At 42.9% G+C, this 11,561-nt stretch overlaps 1 protein-coding gene across 1 annotated transcript; it reads left to right on the top strand.

The window, feature by feature from the left end:
• Window positions 1-6,029: 6,029 nt before the first annotated feature.
• On the top strand, window positions 6,030-7,200 carry LOC122556286 (probable G-protein coupled receptor 148). Its single transcript, XM_043702913.1, has one exon. The coding sequence runs from the start codon at window positions 6,030-6,032 to the stop codon at window positions 7,047-7,049; it is 1,020 nt and encodes a 339-aa protein (XP_043558848.1). The 3' UTR covers window positions 7,050-7,200.
• The last annotated feature ends 4,361 nt before the right edge of the window (window positions 7,201-11,561 follow it).

Genomic DNA, 11,561 nt, shown 5'->3' with positions numbered 1-11,561 from the left:
CCTCCGCCCCCACTCCCGCTCCGGCCTATCATCCTCACCTTGACTTCATTCCACCTATCGCATTTCCAACACCCCTCCTCCCTTCCTTTTATCTTAGCCTGCTGGACACATTTTCCTCATTCCTGAAGAAGGGCTCATGCCCGAAACGTCGATTCTCCTGCTCCTTGGATGCTGCCTGACCTGCTGCGCTTTTCCAGCAACACATTATCAGCTCTGATCTCCAGCATCTGCAGTCCTCACTTTCTCCTCCCATTCGACCCATCAAGTCTGCTCCACCATTCCATGAGAGCATGGCTGATCTGCTAATTCTCAACTTTACTTGCCATTCCCCCCAACTCTTGATTTACCTTAACAATTAGGAATCTCTGTCCCAGGCTTGAATATACTTAATGGCCCAGTCTCAGCAGTATTCTGCTGTAAAGAATTCCACAGATTCACCACTCATTGAGAGAAGAAATTCCTCATCATCTCTTGGCTTAAATGGATGACTTCTTATTCTAAGGTTATGACCTCTGGTCCTTGATGCTCCCACAGGGATAAACAACCTCTCCGCATCTATCCTGGCAAGCCCCAGAGGTTGCCTCTCATTCTTCTAAACTCCAATGAGGACAAACCTAATCTACTCCACCTCTCCTCAAAATGTAGTCTTTCCATATTCAGAATCAACCTTAATGAACCTTCTCAGACTGCCTCCAAAGTCAGCACATCTTTTCTTAGATAAGAGGTCCCAAACTGCTCACAGTATTCTAGCTGTGGTCTAAATAGTGTTTTGTATGGTTTTAGCAAGACCTCCCTACTTCTATATCTTGAATATCTTCACATCTCCATGACCTCTCATGATCTCTGTGCCTCAGTGGAAGAGTCTGTTCCACATATTGAACATTCTCAATGTAAAGAAAGAAGAAAGTTTGCATTTTGCCAAAACTTTCCAGAACCACATCATGTCTCAATAAATGGAGTACCGGTCACTCAGACGGTAGAGGAAACCCAACAGAGAGTCTATGCACAGCAGGATCCCACAATGACCGGATAATCTGTTCTTGTGATGCTTATTGAGGGACAAACATTAGACCAGGAAAACTCCTCTATTCTGCTTTAAAACAGGAGAATCGTATTGTTAATATTTTCCTGAGGTGACAGATGGGAATCTCAGTTTAATTTCTCACGTGTAAGAACAGCACTTTAAACAGAGCAATACTCTCACCAGAATACATTTTCTGCTCAAGTTTCGGAGTCAGACCTGAACACACAACGTGCTCATTTAGAGACAAGAGTGTGACTGATTGATTCACAAATGATACTGGTAAGAACTCACTCCTGACCCACCAATCTGCCCTTACTGCAGATGCCTGGAAATCAGAAATAAGAACATCAAGTGGTGGAAATACACAGCAGGTCAGCCAGCATTGGTGAAGGAAGGGACAGAGTTAACTTTTCAGGTTGATGGCCTTCATCAAAACACCTGCGCCTCCTGGCTCAGAAGTAGGGACACTACCACGGTGCCACCATGTCGCTCTTTATATGTGCTCAAGGCACTTAATCGATGCCTTCCACTTGTATATCCTTAACCTTAATCAACACACCTTCAACATTAGCTATTTCAAATTCGGATTATGGGATATTTATCACAAAGTTAAAGATTCAAATACAGAGCTTGTTGTTGAAGTAGAGGTATTGAAATCTATTTTTCCCAGGAAACACATTTCCATGGTAATATCGCTGAAAGAACCAAATGTTATTCACTGCCTGTTGGTCAATGTTTGACAAATCTTCATGGGAACCTTTGCACAGATGACTAGTTTTTAAGATGGCTGCCAATGGTTGTCTTCTCCTGGAGTGTTGGTACTGTACTGGTGGTCTGCACAATTCCTTTAAAGTCTGTAATTCCCCCATCCCATTCCTCCTTGCTATCCTCCACACCTGTAACTGTGCTTATCAGTGGCAATAATTTACATGAGCATAATGGTACCTGGTGTAATATTTATTTGCTTGGTAACTATGGCAGAGATAGCCTTGCCTGGTTATTCAGGTGTGATGACAATAGTGTTATCACTTCATTTCCTAATGTGTCAATAGCAGCAATATTTACTGAAGTAGCCCCATTTCCACCCAAGAGATGATTGGCTACTGGGAGGTTTACTTAGCAAAGACTCCATTTCTAAAAGCACTTTAGCACCAGCTCAGTTCAGTCAGGTGAGTGAAAACCTTAATTTATTCTATGTACAGTTAACGCATGGTTGCACTGGCTGGAAACATTCCATTTTTAATGGGCTTCGCTTTTTTTTGTTTAACAACCTTACTGCTTAAAATGGAATGAGATGTGAATGTGTGCGAATTATAGATCAGTCAGCGCAACAGTTTCTGTGGCAGACAAAAAACCAGAAATTGTGGTGGTCTGGCAATATCTGTGGTAAGAAAGCAGAGTTAACATTTCCAGTCTGGCAACTCTTCATCAGAACAGAAAGTTTGTGTGGAAAAGACTAACTAAGAATTGGAAATCAGAAAGTGATGGGGAAGGAGAGCGAGTGCTGGGGGAAGTGAGGAAGTCAGTTCTTTACTGTCACTATCCCTTGCTATGAACAACTGCTAAGCTATGACTTTCAGAATCTCCTGGATTTCTGCTACGCCAGTGGGACAATGCCCCTCAACACCTCTTAAGTTTAACTTACTTTTCCACTTGTATGCAAACATATTTTGCAGCTGGAGATGTACCTGAGAGAAAATCTGTTTTTAACAATTCAGGTGAAAAACTTAAGCCAGTTTTGGAAAAGTTCTCGTTCACCTGTGTGTACACTCAATCATTTATTGAACTTTCATCCACTTCCTCGCTTAAGCCCTGTCAAAACCCTCAGGATAAAGTAAGAGAGATTGTCTATCTGGTCAGGTAAACTCATTATGCAGTTATTCAAATAAACAAGACCCAACAACAACAGGTTGCATTTATATAGTGCCCATTAACACAATAAAATGCCCAAAGGTGCTTTGCAGGAGGGTGTTCAAACAAAATTGGGCACAAAGTGAAATAAAGAGATGTGAGGACAGGCAGTCAAAAAGGAGGATTTTAAGGAGCATCTCAAAAGAGTTAAGAGGTGGAGAGGTTTTGGAAGGAAATTTCACAGTTTTGGATTCAACATAAAATTATTATATATACTGAAATAAGAGAGATCCTATCAAACTTTAGAATTCCAGAAATGAAGTAAAGCAAAATCCAGAGAAGTTAGAAAATGGTGCATTTCCAGAAACAATTCTTCAATTCACGATAGCTGATTGATAAACACTTCATATGTCCGCACGGTAAAGAGGTTTAAAGAAAAACTAACAAAGTAGTGTTGGAGAAATGTTGTCACCCCTAAAATGTGGTGATTTCAAAACATAACTATCTATACAGTCAAGGACAAATGCTGGAGATTGCAGCGAGTCAGACAGCATCTATGGAGAGAGAGCAAGCTAGCACTTTGAATGTAGATGACTCTTCATCAGAGATCGCCTTGAAATGTTAACTTGCTTTCTCTCCATGGATGCTATCTGACCCACTGTGACTTCCAGCATCTGTTGTTTTCAGTACAGATTACAGCGTCTGCAGTACTTTGTTCCTACATCTATAGATAGAAGTGCTGTGTATAGCATATACCGTATTACACTTGAAAATTGTTGAACGTTAAATATATTATCCTTTAAATCAATCCTTGTTTAAGTTTCTTAATACATTGGCCATGTTGTAAATGACTGCTTGTCCCACTCACTCTTCTATTTACTCCTGAGGACTGCTGTTTTCCTACATTACACTAATCTCAACACTTCCTTAGATCTTCATTGACAGTCAAATGGGATTTTGATGCCCAAGTATAGAAAAGATGCTCTAGAAATAAACAAACAGTTACTTTGGTTAATTTAAAATATTGGCATCTTCCACTAATTGCAAATACTGAGACACTCTCTGGGATGCCCTGGAAATACTGACAGACTTCTGAGGACCAGGCACATTATTGGCACATTCCTGAGCACCCTCTGTAAGTATTAACTCATCTCGGCAATGACTGTTCGGCTTCTGCAAATTGAGGGGCCTGTCTAAGCCATTGAGGCCAGTGAACTGTCACCTTGCTCCAGATTGTTACAGCTGATGTTTAAATTCCTGCTACCCACATCAGGTGTCCATCTTGTCTCTTTATCAAACAGTGAGCTTCCAATGATTGATGAATGTCATATCTGGCAGGAGTAGTCAGTGAGTCATTCGATTTGCCTGACCATGATAACCCCTCAACCTGCTAACCTTTGGTAAAAATCTACGTCATTGATATAGCTCCTTGAGCTTGTTCTATTATTCATTCAGCACTTGGTTGATCTGTACTTAGAATCCCTGGTGAGGAAGCAAGCCATTCAGCCCACTGAGTCCACATTGCCCCTCTGAAGAGCATCTCGCCTACATCCCCCATCCCTGTAACCTTTCATGGCTAATCCAATTAGCTTGCACATCCCGGGCAATTTAACATGGCCAATCCAGCTAACCTGCACATCTTTGGATTGCAGCAGGAAACTGGAGCACCCAGAGGAAACCCATGCAGACACGGGGAGAATGTGCAAACTCCACACAGACAGTCGCCTGAGGCAGAAACCAAACCCAGGTCATTGGTGCTGTGAGGCAGTCGTGCTAAATACTGAGCCACTGTAACTCTGTTTACTCGCCTCTTCTCTCTGTTATAGTTTGTCTGGCAGTCCAAGTTGCTGTAGCAACATGCAGTTGTCCAAGCAGATTGTCGCCTGGAGCAATGGATAGTGAGGATAGAGGGTACAATTTCTTTCATTACATGTGCGACCAGGAAACTCCTACTCTGATCACCTACCTCTGGCCTGTGATGGAAGGATTTGCTAGTTAATACTCAACATGTTTTATCATACCTCCCTTGGCCATCAGGTCCTGACACACCCACTGCACACTTTGACCTCTGTTTGCCCAAACTCCCTTGATAAACATAGATCTATATGATGAAAGTTCCGATGAAGGGCTTATGCCCGAAATGTCGATTCTCCTGCTGCTTGGATGCTGCCTGACCTGCTGTGCTTTTCCAGCGCCACACTTTTCAACCCTGATCTCCAGCATCTGCAGTCCTCGCTTTCTCGAAGATCTACCGAGGTCACGTACTGTGCTCAGATTCAGCATTGCACTTTTTAAACAGAAATAAGTAGTGAACATAAATCAATTGAAACGTGTTGGCAAGATGACTTAGGCAATTTTGATTTTTCATTACCGTTTTGTCTTTGAGTCTCTCTCTTTAAAAATTTCCACAAGATTTAAAACTTGAGAGCATTTTGTACCGATTTGGGACTGTTTCTCCTTAAGCATTGGAGGCTGAGGAGTGACCATGTTGAGGTTTATAAAATCATGAGGAGCATGAGGGTGAATATACCAGGTCTTGTCCCCGTGGTGGGGGAGTCCAGAACTAGAGGGCATAAGATGGTTTAAGATGAGAGAGGAAAGGTTTGAAAAGGATCTGAGGGGCAACTTTTCCATGCAGAGGGTAGTGCATGTGTGGAATGAGCTGCCAGTGGAAGTGGTGGAGGCTGGTACAAATACAACATTTAAAAGGGTCTATGAATAGGAAAGGGTTAGAGGGATTTGGGCCAAATGCTGGCAAATGGACTACATTAATTTAGAATATCTAGTTGGCATGGATGAGTTGGACTAAAGGGTACATCTCTATGACTTACGACTTTGCTGTTAAATTTCAACCAATGCTTATTTACAGCAATCAAGAGGTGAGAATCAAGTGCCAGATTATGCCCATACGCCTATCGATCTGGGATGGGATGAAATCTGGATATCAACCCCCGAAGAAAGGAAAATAGTGCACAGTGGAACAAACAATGTAACGGCATCATGGCAAATGCCTGAAATTCCAATTTGTAACCCAAGCCCCAAAGCTGGGAGAAAGTACATTAAGTATCAGCAATAGAGAAGTCTGCAGGAGATCATGGCATCAAGCTGAGAAGTTGGCATTTCCCAATGCTGTCTCCATCAGACTGGGAACACAATGGTTTTCCTTGGGATCAGTGTTTCCAATTTCACTGTGAACTTGCCGGGCAGGCTTTTCAATGCCACCAATGCCAGCCAGGTCTGCACTTTCTCCGTTATAAGCATGTTTCAACAGCGTTTAAACATGTTTCTCATCTCTGTGACTCTGTGTCTCGTGGGTACATTGTTGGCTAACCCACTGCTGGTGGTGCTTATTTTGTTAACAAAACGGTTTCGCCAGGAGACAAGATACGTGCTTCTGGCCAACATACTGGTGGCAGACCTTATTTTCCTACTCCTCAACAGCCTTATATCCATAAGCATATCTGCGCAGCAGTGCATGCCCACATTGCTCTGTGATGTTGTAGTTATTGGACGAATCGTATCTGAATTGAGCAGTGTCATTACCATCACAGTTATGGCGATTGATACCTACGTGGCAGTTAGCTTCCCACTACGTTACTTGTCACTCATATCCCCGTCCCGAACCATCAAGCTTATAATCCTGATTTGGATTCTAGCATCAATGTATCCACTCATCTTGCTATCTGCAATCCTGGCAAAGCAACCAGCTCTTACTCATGGTCACAAGATGTGCCTCATGCTGCCGCTCCCAGAATTGAGCTCTTTTGACCACCACCTGATATTAGAAATGAACATTTTCCTTCTGTGCATCATTTTGCTCTTTTTCCCAATGGTACTGTATTGCTACGTCATGCTGTACGTCAAAACAAGGAGCTCAGGCATCTGGGACAGTGTCAAATCCAGGGCGAGAATGACTCTACTAATACATGCGATAGTTCTCTTCCTGTATTTCGTCCCCTGTTTGATTTTTAGCTTCGAGATTTTGTTCAGAAATTCACACCTCATCAGCCTCAGTGATAGAATATGGCTCCACTCCATCAACATTCACGTTTTCATGATGCTCCCACGACTGCTGTGCCCTTACCTTTATGGTTTGAGGTATAGGGAATTGGCAGAAGCAGTCAAGAGGCTACTTACAATAAGAACCCATCGCGTACATGTGATAAACACATAGGAGCCCAAAGTATCTCCAGGGAGTAGTCGATGTTATCTGACTTGGAAGGGACGCTGTTCCCATTGCACCTGCTGTCCTTGTCTTTGTAGAAGTCTCAACTTTAGCCCCCTGCTGACTCAAGGGTGGCAAAGTGTCCCGTACAGTTTACTAATGCCAGGAAAGGGGCCGTGAATGGGTTGCTCATTGCTGCATATGTGTATCAGTGGTGTATAGCCTGGTCCACCATCAGAATGATGAGGTGCATTGTGCTACTTGAATTGGAGACTGAAAGTCTGGCTAGAGCCCAAGAAATAGCATCTCTCTCAGATCGACAGTCAATGACGCAAGTGAGCCCAGTAAAGCAGGTGATCAATTCCCCATTATCAATTATCTTTCCATGGCAAAGGTTTTTAAACATATAATGGTGCTCAATGTTCTTGAGATTCTACTTTGACTCAAGTGGCATTTTAGGCCAACAACTTTGTTTATTTGCCTATTGATATTGTTGTTCCTGCCTCCTCTTCAAACTGGAACATGCCTTTAAAACCTGGGACAACTGCCAAGTCCAATATGGACAGCATTCAGACTGGGGTTGAAATGTTCAGAAACCATTCTGCCTTAAGTGCTTCTGCTCAGGGGCCAGGTCCGGAACAGATTAGTCGATGCCTTACTGGAAGTATTGTTGAAAACGGTCTTGAACTGTAAATATGTTTTATAAATTACTGGAGATATAGTTCATTTTGTTTATAGACAAAGGTAGACATGCTTCCTCCAAACCACCTGTCATGATGCTCATGGCAAATTAGAACGTGAGTAGTTTTATGTGAATGTGAGAAAACTGTATCATGTTGTACAGGTTTATGTCCCAACAGGCCACTTAATGTGCATCCCTGAAATTAATAATAGTCACTTCTCAGTGAGGTCACAGTATCTGAATGCTGGATTTGTTTGATTGACAATTCAATTAGGAATTTGTTGACATTATATAATGTGAATGCTGTTGGAGAGTGGGAGCTGAATCACATGCCATTTTAACATTGCACCTGTGAGACAGAGTGATCTATGGGAGGTAGAATTTACTAGATTATAAGAATAATTGATACATTATTACATTTGTTACACTGTACTACTGAAAGGTCTCATACACGCACTTCCCTTGGAAGTTTGTGTACTAAATATTCATTTCCCAGCTGGCAGATTAGATTAGATTCCCTACAGTGTGGAAACAGACCATTTGGCCCAACAAGTCCGCACCGACCCTCCGAAGAGTAACCCACTCACACCCATTTCCCTCTGACCAATGCACCTAACACTACGGGCAATTTAGCATGGCCAATTCACCTGACCTGCACATCTTTTGATTGTGGGAGGAAACCAGAGCACCCGGAGGAAACCCACGCAGACACGGAGAGAATGTACAAACTCCAGACAGACAGTCACTCAAGGCTGGAATCGAACCCGTGTCCCTGGTGCTGTAAGGCAGCAGTGCTAACCACTGAGCCACAGTGCTGTCCCCAAATCGTGCACATGATTCATTTCTCAACGACTCTATCCATGTCTCTGACAACTCTGCTTCTGAACCAAATTGTTTGCAACTCCAGAGACCCACAGCCCTCAGAAAGAAAATGTTTCCTCATCCTTGTCTTAAAAATAAGGTGCCTCATTTTTAAACTGAAATTCCTAGTTCTAAATTCACCCAAAAAAGGAAACATCCTTTCAACATCCACCCGGTCAAGTCCCTTCAGGATCCTTTACATTTCAATTAAGTCACCTCTGACCCTTGTGAACTCCAGAGGATACAAGCCTCACCTGTCTAGCCTTGAAGCTTCATTTAAATTGTGTCATAAGACCATAAGACATAGGAGTGGAAGCAAGGCCATTTGGCCCATCGAGTCGACGCCACCATTTAATCATGGCTGATGGGCATTTCAACTCCACTTACCCACACTCTCCCCGTTGCCCTTAATTCCTTGCAATACCAAGAATTTATCAATCTCTGCCTTGAAGACATTTAACGTCCCGGCCTCCACTGCGCTCCATAGCAATGAATTCCACAGGCCCACCACTCTCTGGCTGAAGGAATGTCTCCTCATTTCCATTCTAAATTGACCCTCTCTAAATCTAAGGCTGTGCCCACGGGTCCTTATCTCCCCACCTAACAGAAACAACTTCCCAGTGTCCACCCTTTCTAAGCCATGCATTATCTTGTAAGTTTCTATTAGATCTCCCCTCAACCTTCTAAACTCTAAAGAATACAATCCCAGGATCCTCAGCCGTTCATCTTATGTTGGGCCTACCATTCCAGGGATCATTCGTGTGAATCTCTGCTGGACATGCTCCAGTGCCAGCATGTCCTTCCTGAGGTGTGGGGCCCAAAATTGGACACAGTATTCTAAATGGGGCCTAACTCGAGCTTTATAAAGTCTCAGAAGCACATTGGTGCTTTTATATTCCAACCCTCTTGAGATAAATGACATTACATTCTTAATCATGGACACAACCTGTAAATTAACCTTGAGAGAATCCTGGGCCAGCATTCCCAGATTCCTCTGTACTTTGGCTTTTCTTCTCACCGTTTAGAAAATAGTCCATGGCTGTACCCTTTTTTCCAAACTGCAAGACCTTGCATTTGCTCACATTGAATTTCATCAGCGGTTTCCTGGACCACTCTTCTAAACTGTCTAAATCTTTCTGCAGCCAACCCAACCTCCTCAGTACTACCTGTCTGTCCACCTAACTTTGTATCATTGGCAAACTTCACCAGAATTCCCCCAGTCCCTTCATCCAGATCATTAATATATAAAGTGAACAGCTGCGGCCACAACACTGAACCCTGCGGGACACCAGTTGTCACTGGCTGCCATTCTGAAAAAGAACCTTTTATCCCAACTCTCTGCCTTCTGTCAGACAGCCAATCCTCAATCCATGCCAGTATCTCACCTCAAACACCATGGGCCCTCACCTTACTCAGCAGCCTCCCATGAGGCACCTTATCAAAGGTCTTTTGGAAGTCTAGATATAACATCCACTGGGTTTCCCTAGTCTAACCTACTCATTACCTCTTCAAAGAATTATAACAGGTTTGTCAGGCACGACCTTCCCTTACTAAATCCAATGAGTTGTTCTAATCCGACCCTGCACTTCCAAAAATTTAGAAATCTCATCCTTAACAATGGATTCTAGAATTTTATCAACAACCAAGATTAGGCTAATCGGCTTATAATTTTCAATCTTTTGTCTTGATCCTTTCTTGAACAAGAGGGTTACAACAATGATTTTCCAATTATCCTGATTCTAGTGACTTTTGAAAGATCACAACCAACGCCTCTGCTATTTCCTCAGAACTCTAGGATGTAACCCATCAGGGCCAGGAGATTTATCAATTTTTAGACCTTTTAGCTTTTCTAGCACTTTCTCTTTTGTAATGGCTACCATACTCAACTCTGCCCCCCGACTCTCCTTAATTGTTGGGAGATTACTCATGTCTTCCACTGTGAAGACTGATGCAAAGTACTTCTTAAGTTCTTCAGCTATTGCCTTATCTCCCAGCACTAGCCTTCCTGTATCAATTTGGAGCGGCCTAATGTCTACTTTTGCCTCTCGTTTGTTTCTTATGTATTGAAAGAAACTTTTACTATCATTTGTAATATTACTGAATAGCTTATCTTCATATTTGATCCTCTCCTTCCTTATTTCTCTATTTGTTATCCTCTGTTTGTTTTTGTAGTCTTCCCAATCTTCTAATTTCCCAGTGCTCTTGGCCACTTTATAGGTTCTCTCTTTTTCTTTGATATATTTCCTGACTTCCTTTGTCAGCCATGGCTGTCTAATTCCGCACCCCCCCCCCAGATAATCTTTATTTTCTTTGGGATGAACCTCTGCACTGTGTCCTGAATTATACCCAGAAACTCCTGCCATTGTTGCTCTATTATCTTCTTCCCCACTAGGCTCTGCTTCCAGTCGATTTTTGTCAGTTCCTCTCTCATGCACTTTATTTAACCGTAACACTATTACATCCGATTTTGCCTTCTCTCTTTCAATCTGCAGACTGAACTCTACCATATTATGATGACTGCCTCCTAAGTTTTCCCTTACTTTAAGATTAGATTAACTACAGTGTGGAAACAGGCCCTTTGGCCCAATAAGTCCACACCGACCGTCCAAAGACTAACCACCCAGACCCATTCCCCTACTTACCCCCTGACTAATGCACCTAACACTACGGGCAATTTATCATGGCCAATTCACCTGACCTGCACATCTTTGGATTGTAGCAGGAAACCCACGCAGACATGGGGAGAATGTGCAAACTCCCACAGACAGTCGCCCAAGGCAGAAATTGAACCAGGGTCCCTGGTGCTGTGAGGCAGCACTGGTAACCACTGAGCCACTGTGCCGCTCTTTTATAATGTCTGGCTCATTACATAGCACTAAGTCCAGCATAGCCTGCTCCATTGTGGGCTCCATCTCAAGCTGTTCCAAAAAAGCCAACCTGTAAGCATTCCATGAATTCCCTTTCTTTGGATCCATCAG

Source organism: Chiloscyllium plagiosum, chromosome 13, assembly GCF_004010195.1.
Source record: "Chiloscyllium plagiosum isolate BGI_BamShark_2017 chromosome 13, ASM401019v2, whole genome shotgun sequence".
In the NCBI taxonomy this organism is placed as follows: Eukaryota; Metazoa; Chordata; class Chondrichthyes; order Orectolobiformes; family Hemiscylliidae; genus Chiloscyllium; species Chiloscyllium plagiosum.
The sequence above is the reverse complement of the archived record's forward strand: the minus strand, read 5'-3'. Positions and strand labels throughout refer to the sequence as shown.

Bases quoted from the DNA above. Each gene is read 5' to 3' on its own strand.
- LOC122556286 (XM_043702913.1), top strand. From the start codon at position 6,030: ATGGTTTTCCTTGGGATCAGTGTTTCCAATTTCACTGTGAACTTGCCG.